A 15,734-nucleotide genomic window follows, 5' to 3' on the forward strand; every position below is an offset into this window, starting at 1 on the left:
GGATAGAGAGTTAGGCCCCTTTCACACGGGCGCTCAGATCAGGTCCATCTGTCAGTTTTTCAGGCGGACCTGATTGGACGCTCCATACATCTCTTACATCACAGTCCCCATCAAATTGTTTATGATTAAGCTCAGTTTAGCGCGAAACACGTTAACATTTGTTCCCAGCTCCGGTGACTGTGTTTGGTGGATTTTACTGCAATAAAGTTTTCTGCTTGGATTTATGATTCTGGTGTGCGGTCATCCCATTGGCTTCACAGCGCTTCTCGGTTGCAAGTCGTTTTGGTCTGCCTGCTGCACGTTGGATACCCACCTGGAGCGTCTATACAGGGTCCCCATCAAAGTTTCCACCATATTGGAGTTCCTCTTATGTGGGAGTTCCCTTCAGAGTCCACCCCTATATCATAATCCTGTCAGTCAGAGTCCCCATAATAGTTCCCCCTACGTTAGATTGCCCCCTTACATCAGAGTCCCCCTTACATTAGAGTGCCCACTTACATCAGAGTCCCCCTTACATTAGAGTGCCCCCTTACATCATAGTCCCCCTTACATTAGAGTGTCTCCGTACATCATAGTCCCCCTTACATTAGAGTGTCTCCGTACATCAGAGTCCCCCTTACATTAGAGTGTCCCCTTACATTTTAGTCCCCCTTCTATTAGAGTGTCCCCTTACATTTTAGTTCCCCTTACATTAGAGTGCCCCCTTACATCATAGTCCCCCTTACATTAGAGTGTCTCCGTACATCATAGTCCCCCTTACATTAGAGTGTCCCCTTACATCAAAGTCCCCCTTACATTAGAGTGTCCCCTTACATTTTAGTCCCCCTTCTATTAGAGTGTCCCCTTACATTTTAGTCCCCCTTACATTAGAGTGTCTCCGTACATTATAGTCCCCTATACATTAGAGTGTCCCCTTACATCATAGTCCCCCTTACATTAGAGTGCCCCCTTACATCATAGTCCCCCTTACATTAGAGTGCCCCCTTACATCATAGTCCCCCTTACATTAGAGTGCCCCCTTACATCAGAGTCCCCTTTACATTAGAGTGTCCCCTTACATCATAGTCCCCCTTACATTAGAGTGTCCCCTTACATTTTAGTCCCCCTTCTATTAGAGTGTCCCCTTACATTTTAGTCCCCCTTACATTAGAGTGTCTCCGTACATCATAGTCCCCCTTACATTAGAGTGTCCCCTTACATCATAGTCCCCCTTACATTAGAGTGTCCCCTTACATCATAGTCCCCCTTACATTAGAGTGTCCCCTTACATCATAGTCCCCCTTACATTAGAGTGTCTCCGTACATCATAGTCCCCCTTACATTAGAGTGTCCCCTTACATCATAGTCCCCCTTACATTAGAGTGTCCCCTTACATCATACTCCCCCTTACATTAGAGCCCCCTCTTACATCAGAGTTCCCCTTTGATGAGAGCCCCCATCTGAGCCCCCCTTATATCTGGAGCCCCATCAAATCTTCTCCTTAAATTAGACCCCCCCCCCTTCCTTCAGAGTTATCTTTACACAAGAGACCCCATCTGAGCCCCCCACCCCCCCTTATATCAGAACACCCATTAGAGTTCTCTCTTACATCAAGATCCCCATCAGAGTCCTGGTTTACATCTGAATTGAAGAGGAGCACAGTCCATGTTCCGGTGCGATTCCTGTGCGATTCAGTGTGGTGCAATTTTCAGTCCATTCATTTGAATTAGCTGAAATCAGAGGCGGCTCTAGGCTTTGTGAGGCCTTTCGGCAAATCTGAGACATGAGGCCCCATTCACATCCATAATTGGAAAAATAATTTAAGTGATAAAAAAATTAACTGTATAAATTGCATATATTAAGAGTTCTGTGAACTATGAATTCACCGTTTATAGAATTTTCTCTAATCTAATTCTTCTTTAATCAGATATATATTTTACATATATATTATATATTACACGCATATTTCTCCATTTACATGAAGGTCAGGTTAATATAACCCAGCAACCAGCACAGAGTTCCCCCATATATCGGAATGTCATTAACAATGTATTGACACCCACAGCGATTCGCAGAAGGCAGTGTGAACTGTGGGCATTGCGGGACTCTGATTCACCGGGACTCCAGGTCGAGAATGGATCATATTGCAGGACGGTCCCGGCGAATCATCGAGGTTGCGGTACGGGCGAATTAGGCGGCTGCGAGGCCCTTGTGGGGGCAAGGCCTAAGGCGACTGACTAGTTTGCCTGATTAGAGCTGAAATCACTGGCTGAAATCACACTGGATCCCACCAAAAGTAGTGCATGTACTGTAATACCATGTGATCCGGGGCAGGCAAACACACTGTGCTTGCGATCTGCGTTTAGGGTGCTGTTAGGAATACATTGACACCCACAGCAGATGCATTTTGGAAGTGGTATGGCAAAAGCACGGGGAACCTGCGTTCCAGTGTGAACGGGCTCCTACATCAGACTCCCCTCTCACATAGAAGGATCAGATAAAATCTTGCAGAGGCCCAGAGTTCGGATCCCCCCCCCCGATCTACAGCCACATTTTACCAAAATTGAGACATTTCGCTGAATCTCTTAATTTCCACCATAAAACCTCTTAATCTTCCTCATTCCTAATTAGCATGCTACAAAAAACCCGTATTTGAATTTCCCCGGCTCGCTGTCTAACAAAGTGCGACTGGAAACATTGTAACGTTGTGTAACAGCCAAACGCGCACTTTAACTTTTTTTATCGTACAACGCGGAGCGACAGGACGGAGCGATGTTAAGTCATGCGAGAGCATCAAATGATAACGACGCGTTTTGGTAGGAATATGATGTTTTTTCGCATAGTGATGACATTTCCGTATGGAAAAAAAAAAAACAACTTCTAAATGCCAATTTTCTGACAGCAAATACAATATTCCCTTTACACATTAACAATCGTGGAAAAGTCATCGTTTTATTTTTTTATTCATTAAAGCCGTTCTCTCTTTTTCATTGCTCAATATTTTAATATAATAGGAATGACATGAGCTACAAAATAATCTCTTCTGGATAACTAGGCTTTCTGTTAGTTATTCTTCAAACACAACCTCCTTCAAGTCTATGCACCAGTGGCGGCCCGTTCCATTAGGGGCGCACAGGCGCTGCCCCCCCCCTACCCATGTGATCTACATGCAGGACAGCGGACGCATGGATTCCAACCAGGGTTTTTTTGTTTTTTTTTTGAAGCACATGATTAGAGCCTGAAGCTCTAATTGGCTTCAAAAAAGGGTGGGCTCGGGGCGCAGTGTAGCCCACCCAGTTGCGAATGAATATTTGCTATTTTATCACTGATTCTCCTCCTTGCCCAAAGGAGATCCGATCGGATTGGCTGCCAGGAGGAGGAGGAAGGAGGCACTAGGGAACCATGACAGCAGCTGCCCAGAGCCCAGAGAGAAGCTGCCGCTGCCCCGAGTGCTACCTGCAAGATGGGGCAAGGGCGGGGGGGGGGGTGTGCCGCCCGGAGCGCTACCCGCGAGATGGGTAAGTGCAGGGCCCTGGCTGACTGACTGACCGACCAGGGGGAGAGGGGGGAGGTGCTATCAGTGACCTGGACCTGACCACCTGACCAGGGGGGTGGCGGCGGGTGGATTGTTTGCCGCCCCTCCAAATAAAAAACCAACAGTCGCCACTGCTATGCACACTGAAGTATACACATATTTTCAACAAACAGGAACAGCACTTTTAAATAAGCCATCACTCACCTCTGTAGCTATAGACCTTGTGGGGAAATATACATATCATTGTCAAAAGTATTGGGACGCCTGCCTTTACACGCACATGAACTTTAATGGCACCCCAGTCTTAGTCCGTAGGGTTCAATATTGAGTTGGCCCACCCTTTGCAGCTATAACAGCTTCAACTCTTCTGGGGAGGCCATCCACAAGGTTTAGGAGTGTGTCTATGGGAATGTCTGACCATCTAGGGGCCCACTTGGTTTAGGAGGCTTCCAGATTACGATAGGTCACCCCCGCAACTGGCCAGGCCAGGGTTGTGGGGAAGAGGCCCTTGTCCTCATCAACATCATCATTCACAGGGAATGTAGCCTGGTATGGTTCAGGAGGGGGGGTCCGCTCGCTCACCCCCCCTACCCCTGTTTCCTGGCCTGGCAGCATGCTCGGATAGGGGTCAGGTATGGATTTCGGGAGGGACCCCACGCTGTTGTTCTTTAAAAATTTTTGGCGTGAGGTTATTTTCACAATTTTTTATTGTAATTGCAATTTTTTTACATTCAGCTGTCAGCGGGGAAGCCCGTTGACAGCTGATGATGGATCCGTTGTTGAGGACATGCCGGCTTGCTGGCCCGCTATTCACTGGTTGTTAAGGACACTGCCGGCCTCCGCTTAGGAAGAAAAAAACGCTGCTGCTCCAAAACGCGCACTTAGTGTTTTGTTTTATTTTCGGTCACTAAACTCTCCCGCCACAAAACGCTGCTAAAAGCCTCCGTGTGCATGAACACATAGGATACCATGCCGGGGAGTGAAAGGTGAACTAACACCGTGCACCCTCGCCAACCCTACCAGTCCTTGCTGTACTTACGTCCAATGATCCTGAGCTGTCAGTGCAGCAAAATCTTCTCCCCGCTCCTTTCCCTCTTCTCTGTGCAGCACGTCTGGGATGGACCAGATCGATTCTGATTGGTCAGTGCCGTCACAGTGAGCTCCAGCCTTGCCTCTTAGTTCTTGCACTTGCTCCTCTCCTGTACTAAAATAGCTGACTCTGATTTCACTGCACGCTGTGAGCTTCTCACAGTGTGCATTAGAAGCTGCATCAAGTCTGATTTCTTGACAGGATGCCATCCAGCATCATCTAGCTTTTTCCTCCCCAGCCTGACTTGTCCCTGGATTTCAGTTCTTCTGTGTGACACATTTCTGCACTTTTCCTCATTTGCCTAAAGAGTAAAAAAAAAAAAAAAAGTCTTCATTTTCAGTTGTGAATCTTTTTTTTTTTTTTCAATATAACAAATGGATTTCCTATCAACCCTTTTATTTCCTGTGGTCTGTAAACCATGTGACCACTCTTCCCTTCTATTCACTGCCTTATTAAATACTCCCACATGGAAAAAAAAAGGGCCATCGCGTATCGAAACGACTCTTTAAACGTCTGAGCTATTATCAGCTTATTAAACATACACTGCGCAGAATGGTTTTTGAATTATTCTGAATATTACTGATAATTTCAAATGGGTGTATAATGCCGTAATGACTGACATGCATCGCATATTCATTGGAATTTTAGCATAATACTTGTGCCGGGATATTAACATGAACATTTGGCGTAGTGAGCAGGAGAAGGAGACCGGGTAACATCTGTGACTGTAAAATGAAATGCAGAAAATGTTGATAGGAATGGGAGCGCGGCTCATTCCAGCTCTCTATTACTTCCATGACTTTGTGTCCAATGCAATCTGCCCAAATCGAGGTTGTCATTGAGAAGAGCCGCTCCAACGTGTCGCCCTTTGATACGTTGATTTAGCGCTATTTTGCTGCCCGGTTGACATTCACTTGGCTCTGCGCTCACTTAATATTCTTTTGTCAGTTTGTTGGACAATATTTCAATCACCTTTTTCATAATTTACTAGATGCAAATACGCCAACTTTCACAAGTACGCCAAATCATTTGTGACAGAAGTAAAAAGGAATGGTACAAATGCTAGTCTTAGGTTTCTATTCAGCCTTGGCGACATTATTTCCACCCATTGGGCAGATTTTGGAAATATATTCATAAATTTATCATTTACTATATATTTAAATTATATATTTCACATATTTATATAATTATATATATATATATATATATATATATATATATATATATATATATAAAATATATATGTACTGGCCTTCTTATATATATATATATATAGAAGGCCAGTATGGTGGCCTGAATTTATGGGAGGAGTCCGGGGGGGTATTTAAGCAGCCCACTCACCTGTATCCCTTGTCAGTTCCGGTGCGCGATACCCTCCCACCCATTCCCCTTTTTCAGGGCACCTCCTTGCTCATTCCTCTTCTACAATTATCCATTACAGTGGAACCTTTGATTACGAGCATAATCCGTTCCAGGAGGATGCTTGTAATTCAAAGCACTCGCATATCAAAGCGAGTTTCCCCATAGAAGTCAATGGAAACGAAGATAATTCGTTCCTCATTGACTTCTATTGCATGCAATACCGCATGTGGCCAGAGGTTGGGGGGGGCGCCGGAGAGCCTCGGAAATACTCAGTGACAGCACGGCTGAACACGGAAACCCTCGGAAAGGCTCGGAAACACTCGGGAACTGAGTATTTCTGAGTGTTTCCGAATATTTCCGAGTGATTTAGAGTATTTCCGAACGGCCCTGAACCGTTCCGAGTGTCACCGGCGCCCTCGCACCTCTGGCCAAATGCGGTACTGCTCACCCCATTGGCTTGTATCCTGCTCATTTGCGAGACAACACTCGCAAACCGAGTCAGGATTTTTTTTTTTTAAAGTTGCCTTTCTTTCAAAATGCTAGTTAACCGCATTACTCGTAAATCAACGTTCCACTGTACTTATCTTGGGTATGCCCCCTTTCTTGGCATTCCGACCAGTATGAGGGCACACTTCAAGTCTATGTTGTGTTGTAAGTCTTGTGGCGTCTTTATGTGGTTCCATATCTGTCTCGGTTGAAGGACTTCAACTATATACAGTATATATACACAGTGGGGAAAATAATTATTTGATTGCCTGCAGAGTTTGTAAGCTTACCCGCTTGTTAATAGGTGTACTTTAAATTATAGAATATCAACCAAAATTAAAAAAAAAAAAAAACACATGATATAAAAGTTATAAATTGAGTAGCAGTGAGTAAAATAAATATTTGATCCCCAAGTTAAACATGACTTAGTACTTGGTGGGGAAACCCTTGTTGGCAATCACAGAGGTAAGATGTTTCTTGTAGTTGGTGATCAGGTTTGCACACATTTCAGGAGGTATTTTGGTCCACTCTTCTTTACAGATCTTCTCTAAATCCTTAAGGTTTCATGGCTGTCTCTTGGCAACTCGAAGTTTCAGCTCCCTCCATAAAATTTCTATGGGATTAAGGTTTGGAGACTGGCTAGGCCACTCCATGACCTTAATGTGCTTCTTCTTAAGCCATCCCTTGGTTGCCTTGGCAGTATGTTTTGGGTCATTATCATGCTGGAAGACCCATCTATGACCCATCTTCAGTGTTCTGCCTGAGGGAAGAAGGTTCTCATCCAAGAGTTTTCAATACATGGCCCTGTCTATTGGCCCCTCAATGCTGCAAAGTCAGTCTGTACCTTTAGCAGAGAAACAGCCCCAAAGTATAATATTTTCAACTCTGTGCTAGGTATGGTGTTCTTAGGGTCATAGCCAGCATTTTTTTTCCTCCAAACACAGCCAGTCCAAGCACAGCGACAGAGCGTAGTAGGCCAGACAATTGCAAGGTGTTCTGAAGGCTTTTTGTAGACACAGGGGTAATCTTGAGTCTCAGCAGCACACAGGGGCACAATTGAAGACACAAGTGCTCACACTTAGAGACATGAGGGTGCTCACTGGAGACACAGGAGTGTTCAAGGGTCATAGGGGACACTGTTAATTCAAGCACAACAGGAAACACTGGAGACACAGGAGTGCATAAGGGACACAGGGGACACTGGAAACACAGGAGTGCACAGGTGTCACAGGGGACTCTGGAGACACAGGAGCACACACAGGTCACAGGGGACTCTGGAGACACAGGTGCGCACAGGGGTCACGGGGGACTCTGGAGACACAGGAATGCTCAGGGGTCAGAGGGGACTCTGGAGACACAGGAGCGCACAGGGGTCACACCGGACACTGGAGGTACAGGGGCGCACAGTGGTCACAGGGGACTCTAGAGACACAGGAGTGCTCAAGGGTCACAGGGGACTCTGGAGACTCTGGAATGCACAGGCGTCTCTGGAGACACAGTAGCGCTCAGGGGTCACAAGGGACTCTGGAGACACAGGGGTGCTCAGGGGACACAGGAGAGCACAGAGTACACTGGAGACATAGGAATGCACAGGGGTCACAGAGGACACTGGAGACACAGGCAGCACAGGGATTACTGGAGACACAGAAAAGCACAAGGGCCACAGGGACACTGGAGATACAGGAATGCACAGGGGTCAGAGGGGACACTGGAGACACAGGAGTGCACAGGTGTCACAGGGGACTCTGAGACACAGGAGCACACACAGGTCACAGGGGACTCTGGAGACACAGGAATGCTTAGGGGTCAGAGGGGACTCTGGAGACACAGGAGCGCACAGGGGTCACACAAGACACTGGAGGTACAGGGGCGCACAGTGGTCACAGGGGACTCTAGAGACACAGGAGTGCTCAAGGGTCACAGGGGACTCTGGAGACACTGGAACGCACAGGGGACTCTGGAGACACAGTAGCGCTCAGGGGTCACAAGGGACTCTGGAGACACAGGGGTGCTCAGGGGACACAGGAGAGCACAGAGTACACTGGAGACACAGGAATGCACAGGGGTCACAGAGGACACTGGAGACACAGGCAGCACAGGGATTACTGGAGACACAGAAGTGCACAAGGGCCACAGGGGACACTGGAGATACAGGAATGCACAGGGGTCAGAGGGGACACTGGAGACACAGGCAGCACAGGGGTTACTGGAGGCACAGGAGTGCACAGGGATCACTGGGATAACTGGAGACAGGAACTGAGGACTGCACTTAGAGATACAGAGATGATCAGGGGCCAAATGGAGACACAGGAGTAGCCAGAGGTCACAGGGTCACTGGAGACACAGGAGCACACAGGGGTCATTGGAAACACAGATGGGATCACTGAAAGTATGGAGACAGGCACTGAGGATTGCAGTGTGGGGCTTGGCTTAGGCATAGTGAGCGATAAGCAATATGTCACCTAGCCCTCAAGTGAGCACCACTCAGGAGAGCTTTCTCCTGATTGGTCATAGTGCCGGCACTTCAGGTGGAACTCGGAAGTGCCAGTGGCCATGTGTAAAGAATGGATCCCTGAAGATGTGAGCTTAGCAGGAAGTATCCACCTAACAGGAACACAGACAACAATAAAAACCTGACCTCTGTCTAAAGCTAAAAAAAAATTGCCTTTTCATAAACTTTATTGACAAAGTGTCACAAGAAAAAAAAGGCTCAAGGCTGTATTTGTTAGATGCATGAGTCTATCGGGGAAGATTGTCATCAAAGTCAAAAATCTATCCTTTATACAACCTATTGTGAATTTTCTTAGAAGATGATGAAACCCAAGTAGAGCAGGATTTGGAAATTCTGTGGATTTTATTGTCTTAATGGTCATAACAAGATCATTTGTTTAATATCAAATTGTAATTCTTTGATAGCCCCTTTAATGTCACCACTGTTTGGAAACTAGAGATTTTTTTTCCCCCTCCACAATCAATACAACAATCAGCCGGCTGCATTACCCGGGATCATACAGCTAAAGTCCCCTAATACCAGCTATTTGGAAGCATTATCCCATAATCCACCACACTTGATAAGGAATAAAAAATCCTCCTTTTACGTCTTTTTTATGTCCAAGTCTGAAAATCTAACAAGACAATCAGGGTGGATGTTTTACTTCAGCATAATCCACCATAGTATCATCATCTGACTGGCTAGTGGTTTTCATTGACTGAATTGATGTGTATGTATTTTTTTTTTTTAAGTAGGCTTTAAGAAAAAATACATTCCAACAGCACAAATCAAGGTGCCCCCATGGCTTTGTAGAGCAATGGCCTGAAAACATGAGCTTTGGTCTTCAAAGTCTTGCCTCGTCCGTTCTATGTTGCTTCGGCATTGAGAATGCCAAACTGATAATAGTTTGCATGTGTCTCCACTGGACAGTTCCTCTCAGTTCTATGATAAATGCAACTTTGATAGGACAGGAAGTCATGAAAAATCCCCCTGAGACAAGAGGAGTAATAAAAGTGCAACAAAGAATGGAACCATTCCCCTCTTTTTTTGAACTAAACAAAATAATAATAATAATACAATTGACTTGTGGGAAACTTTCATTCCTCATTTTGTTTCTTTTCTAAACTCTCCATTTCTTTTAAAAATTTTGTGTTGGGGTATTACATTTTCTTTTTTATTTCTGTAGATCCTTCATCATCACCATGCAGTACACGAAATCTCATACATCGCCAAGGACATTACAGACCATCGGGCGTTTGGATATGTATGCGGGAAGGAGGGAAACCACAGATTTGTGGCAATAAAAACTGCTCAGGCGGTAAGTGTATTACTTTGTGTTTTTCATCCATTTCCACCTCTTGTAAATGGAATTTCAGTAAATGTGCGAAATCCAAATTTACTTCTTCACCAGCTATTAGTGCGCCGACTGCAGGTCTACCTGAATGTAAAACCCAAAATATCTCATAGATAGGATATTGGGTTTCCACATCTTCACTGGCTCCATGCAAATATGTTCTTCTCCTGAATGAACACTAAATGTAAAAGAATACAATGCATCCATATATTCTTTGAGATGTTGATGATCCCTAGTGAATGGATAGGCTGCATTCTTATTGATGTCACCGGTCTCTAGTGAATGGATAGGCTGCATTCTTATTGATGTCACCGGTCTCTAGTGAATGGATAGGCTGCATTCTCAGTGATGTCACCAGTCTCTAGTGAATGGATAGGCTGCATTCTCAGTGATGTCACTGGTCTCTAGTGAATGGATAGGCTGCATTCTTATTGATGTCACTGGTCTCTAGTGAATGGATAGGCTGCATTCTTATTGATGTCACCGGTCTCTAGTGAATGGATAGGCTTCATCCTCAGTGATGTCACTGGTCTCTAGTGAATGGATAGGCTGCATTCTCAGTGATGTCACTGGTCTCTAGTTAATGGATAGGCTGCATTCTCAGTGATGTCACTGGTCTCTAGTGAATGGATAGGCTGCATTCTCAGTGATGTCACCAGTCTCTAGTTAATGGATAGGCTGTATTCTCAGTGATGTCACTGGTCTCTAGTGAATGGATAGTCTGTATTCTCAGTGATGTCACCGGTCTCTAGTGAATGGATAGGCTGCATTCTCAGTGATGTCACCGGTCTCTAGTGAATGGATAGGCTGCATTCTCAGTGATGTCACTGGTCTCTAGTGAATGGATAGGCTGCATTCTTATTGATGTCACTGGTCTCTAGTGAATGGATAGGCTGCATTCTTATTGATGTCACCGGTCTCTAGTGAATGGATAGGCTTCATCCTCAGTGATGTCACTGGTCTCTAGTGAATGGATAGGCTGCATTCTCAGTGATGTCACTGGTCTCTAGTTAATGGATAGGCTGCATTCTCAGTGATGTCACTGGTCTCTAGTGAATGGATAGGCTGCATTCTCAGTGATGTCACCAGTCTCTAGTTAATGGATAGGCTGTATTCTCAGTGATGTCACTGGTCTCTAGTGAATGGATAGTCTGTATTCTCAGTGATGTCACCGGTCTCTAGTGAATGGATAGGCTGCATTCTCAGTGATGTCACTGGTCTCTAGTGAATGGATAGTCTGTATTCTCAGTGATGTCACCGGTCTTTAGTAAATAGATAGGCTGCATTCTCATTGATGTCACTGGTCTCTATTGGCTGGGTTGGTTGCATTCTCAGTGATGTCATCGCTCTCCAGTGAATGGATAGGCTGCATTCTCAGTGATGTCACCGGTCTCTAGTGAATGGATAGGCTGCATTCTCAGTGATGTCACCGGTCTCTAGTGAATGGATAGGCTGCATTCTCAGTGATGTCACTGGTCTCTAGTGAATGGATAGGCTGCATTCTCAGTGATGTCACCGGTCTCTAGTGAATGGATAGGCTGCATTCTCAGTGATGTCACCGGTCTCTAGTTAATTAATAGGCTGCATTCTCAGTGATGTCACCGGTCTCTAGTGAATGGATAGGCTGCATTCTCAGTGATGTCACTGGTCTCTAGTTAATGGATAGGCTGCATTCTAAGTGATGTCACTGGTCTCTAGTGAATGGATAGGTTGCATTCTAAGTGATGTCACTGGTCTCTAGTGGTTGGGTTTGTTGCATTCTCAGTGATGTCATCGCTCTCCAGTGAATGGATAGGCTGCATTTTCAGTGATGTCACTGGTCTCTAGTGAATGGATAGAATGCATTCTCTGTGATATTGACGGCCTCTAGTGAATTGATAGGCTGCATTCTCAGTGATATTGACGGCCTCTGGTGAATTGATAGGCTGTATCCTCTGTGATGTCACCGGTCTCTACCGAATGGATAGGCTGCATTCTCAGTGATTTTCTGTATTGCATAGTGTTTCTATTTATATTTCATGTGGCTCTTTTTTTCTATACTATAATGTAAGCTGAGTGCAGTATTTGGTGTTTCAGTGTCATTTATCAGAGGCAGAAGAAAAATTCAGATGCATTATGCAGAAAAGGTTCCTAGGATAAAAAATACACACTTGCCTAGTCTATTTTCATCTTATTTCTGAACCCACTTCATATTTTATCACAAAATCCTTAAACATGAGCCAGGGAGAGAGATGCATAAATGTATGCACTGTCAGTAGAAGATGCGTTTCCTTCACCCTCTCTTGATAAATCGCTTCCTTGGGAAAGTTTGATCTTCATGCTAAACGTGGCGGTGTAGCAAGTCCCTGATTATGCCGAAGAGTCAGGCGCTATTTAGAATCCGCGTTGTTTTTGCCTCTGTCAGGAGTGAAATAGATGAAATCCTGACGGAAAACTAATTTCAAACTCTGTCCTTCGATTTCAGGCCGAGCCAGTCATTTTGGATTTGCGAGATTTGTTCCAGCTTATCTACGAGCTGAAGCAGAGGGAGGAAATGGAAAAGAAGGCACAAAAGGATAAACAGTGCGAGCAGGCCGTATATCAGGTACCTACGCTGTCTCGCGGAGCATTTTTATTTGGTCGGCGGTAAAGCTTATACTCGTTAACATAAGGCGCTAGCGTGATTTTTTTTTTTTAGGGTGACTAAATAATTTTTACGAAATTAGAAAAATTTTATTTGTTGCTACTGGATAATTAAGCTTGTGTCGCCTACGTGATGCATATGTGTGGCAGCAGAGAGGGTGAACCTAAATGCTCACACGCCACACATATACATCCATGGACGGCCAAGATTTCTGTGCTGAGAGCATGCTCATAGCACAGTGACCGAGCTGTCATAAACCAGCTCTCTGTCTCTAGTCATTAACGAGAGCCAGCAGGATATGCTCCCAATCATGTGACCGCTGTGCCAGCCAATCACAGTTATCACGTGATCAGAAAGTCCTGTCTAGCCCCATGGCATATAGACTTATGTAAAGGAATGCCGGGGCAGAGCGGGAAGGGTTTAACTTTGTACATTTTTGCAATACAAGTACATTTTTCCACGTTTTATCCCTTTTCTATCTTCATCTACCAGAACCTAACTTCCTATAGTGAGCTGCCAACAATGACCCTACTATGCTGAAATCCCAAGCAGTGTTGTCAGTCTTCTCCATAAGATAGGATGTTTTCTGTTGTCCAACAGAAAATATTTTAACCCCTTTTGCCCCCGCCCCAGCATCCCTTTTAAAAGTTCTAAATACTTGGTGGCGAGCAGGAAGGATTAGTGATCATGTGACCAATGTGTTTGGCTGTCAAAGTGGTCACAAGATCTGGAGGTGGCCCTGCCAGCTCTGTGTCATGGCCAGGGGTCAGGCTCAGAGACCCAAGGCTATAGCAGTAGAGAGGCTCCCACTGAGCACCTGGATAAGTGCAGCAGCAGGTCACCCTGGCAGAAGATGTGGGCTCATCCAAGGTGCGGGGTCTAATCAGACCTCCCAATGATGAAGATGGGTTTTGCCACATGTTAGTACCAGGTCGTGGTCCTCAGGATCACCCCACCAGGAGGTGAGCAAGCCAGGGTCCAGTAGCAGATATAGCAGGTGGGGATCAAGCAGAGGCGTAGTCAGTAAACAAGCTATAGGTTGGTAACAAGTGGTCGCAGGTTGGGATCAAGCAGGAGTGTAGTCAAGGAACAAGCATGGCAGAGGCAGTGACAAGAATGAGATATTGGCTGGAGAGAGCACAATAATCTGGCAAACTGGGAGTGCAAAGGCATGGAAGGGACATGGGAGGAGCAAAGAGTTCAAGGTTCAAGAGAGATAAGACACAAAACAAGATTGTCTAAGGAAATCAGGCAGGGAGCTGTCCAGCATCTCAGATTGCACATGGGCTCTATGCTGGGAGAGCGCTTAGGTGCAACATGTGGGCTTTAAAGCTCAAACTTTTGCAACTGCACATATGTGTTACGTTGATGGCAACAGGTTAAACAGGGCTGCCAACACTTATTGGCATTTCAGTGCAGAAGAGGCAATGCTGTTGGCTCAAAGGATAAGTTAGGAGCTCACTGGATTACTGACAGGACCAACAGTTATTTTTGTGCTCTTGCAGTGTTTGTAAAGAGACAAATGGAGTAATGTGCCTGTATTTCAGAAATGTGGTTCATATATATACGGTATATATTTTTAGTTTGTCCACATATACACATTAATAGAACAGTATATATCCCCTCTTCTGTAAATTTAGATGTAAAGGGTCATTACATTTTTGTTTTGGTTGGGCACTGGATATCTCATTCCAAAGCTCTGAGAGATTCAAGTTGGTTTAAAGTGGTTCTAAAGCCTAAAGGTTTTTTTTACCTATGCATTTTAGGCATTAAGTTAAAAAACCTTCTGTGTCACAGGATCTCCCCCATACTTACTTGAGCCAGATCCTAATCCAGCACTGTGCATGAGAGCAGCGCCTCTCTTGGCTCTCTCCTTCCTCACAGGGCAGGTTGAAAGCAATCTGTCAATCTTATTCTGTGATGAGGGAGTGGGGGGTGAGCTCGAGTTCCGCTGTTTGTGTCAAAAAGTGCTGATAGGACAGCTCAGGAGTAAGACCCGCCACGTGTATCCCCAAAAAAGCGTCTTTCTATGGGAGCACTCGTGGGGAGGAGGAGCCAGGAGTGCCGGTGTGGGACCCAAGAAGAAGAGGATCAGGGCTGCTCTGTGCAAAACCATTACACAGAGCAGGTAAGTATAGGCATGTTTGTTATTTTATTTAACAAAAAATAAAGCTTTACAATTACTTTAATCAGCTGGAATCAATTTGAAACTGGTATATCAGTTAGGGGAGAGGGAGTTATCCCTTTAAAGTCTGTTTACTTTAGGATATTCACATTATTTGTGGATTTATCACAAACACAGAATTTGAAATCTCTCACTGGTTACAGCAAAGGTTTTTTGTAATATTGTAAAATTAAGTGTAAAATTTTGTAAAATGTTGTTATAGTACAGTCAATCCTATTCATTCATTGGTGGAATTTTTGTTTCTTTGTATGCCTTCTAGTCAAAATTTTCTGGGTTATACTTTAATATAATACAAATAATAGTATTAGTAAAATAATAAATATTTTAACTGAAATGTGAAATTAGATCTTGCCAAAAGCTAAAAGGGGCAAGTTGAGTTTACTTTTTGGGTATATGGATTTGCTCTCATTCAGTATGGTGAAAGTATTGCTATGATAATTTGTTAAAGCAGGATATACATATACATTTGTTTTTCGTTCCACCAGTGGGTTAAATAAGTATGAGTATCCAGATTAACTAAATGGTTGTTTTTATTGCTATTAAGAGAAAGACAAGAAGGAAATCAGCTCAGAAACATGCTGCTGGCTGTGGTTGTCTATAAAGGGAATTGTAAATTGGAATAGGTTTTA

General features: G+C 44.6%; 1 protein-coding gene across 8 annotated transcripts in view; it reads left to right on the forward strand.

Moving 5' to 3' along the window:
• DAB1 (DAB adaptor protein 1) overlaps positions 1 to 15,734 on the forward strand; it is a 946,282-nt gene that overhangs the window by 811,791 nt on the left and 118,757 nt on the right. For all 8 annotated transcript variants that reach the window (XM_073593874.1, XM_073593871.1, XM_073593875.1 and 5 more), the window contains 2 exons: positions 10,130 to 10,261; positions 12,762 to 12,881. In XM_073593874.1, the coding sequence (XP_073449975.1) occupies positions 10,130 to 10,261; positions 12,762 to 12,881 (252 nt within the window). The remainder of the gene's footprint in view (positions 1 to 10,129; positions 10,262 to 12,761; positions 12,882 to 15,734) is intronic.

This window comes from Aquarana catesbeiana, linkage group LG07, assembly GCF_042186555.1.
Source record: "Aquarana catesbeiana isolate 2022-GZ linkage group LG07, ASM4218655v1, whole genome shotgun sequence".
Classification (NCBI taxonomy): domain Eukaryota; kingdom Metazoa; phylum Chordata; class Amphibia; order Anura; family Ranidae; genus Aquarana; species Aquarana catesbeiana.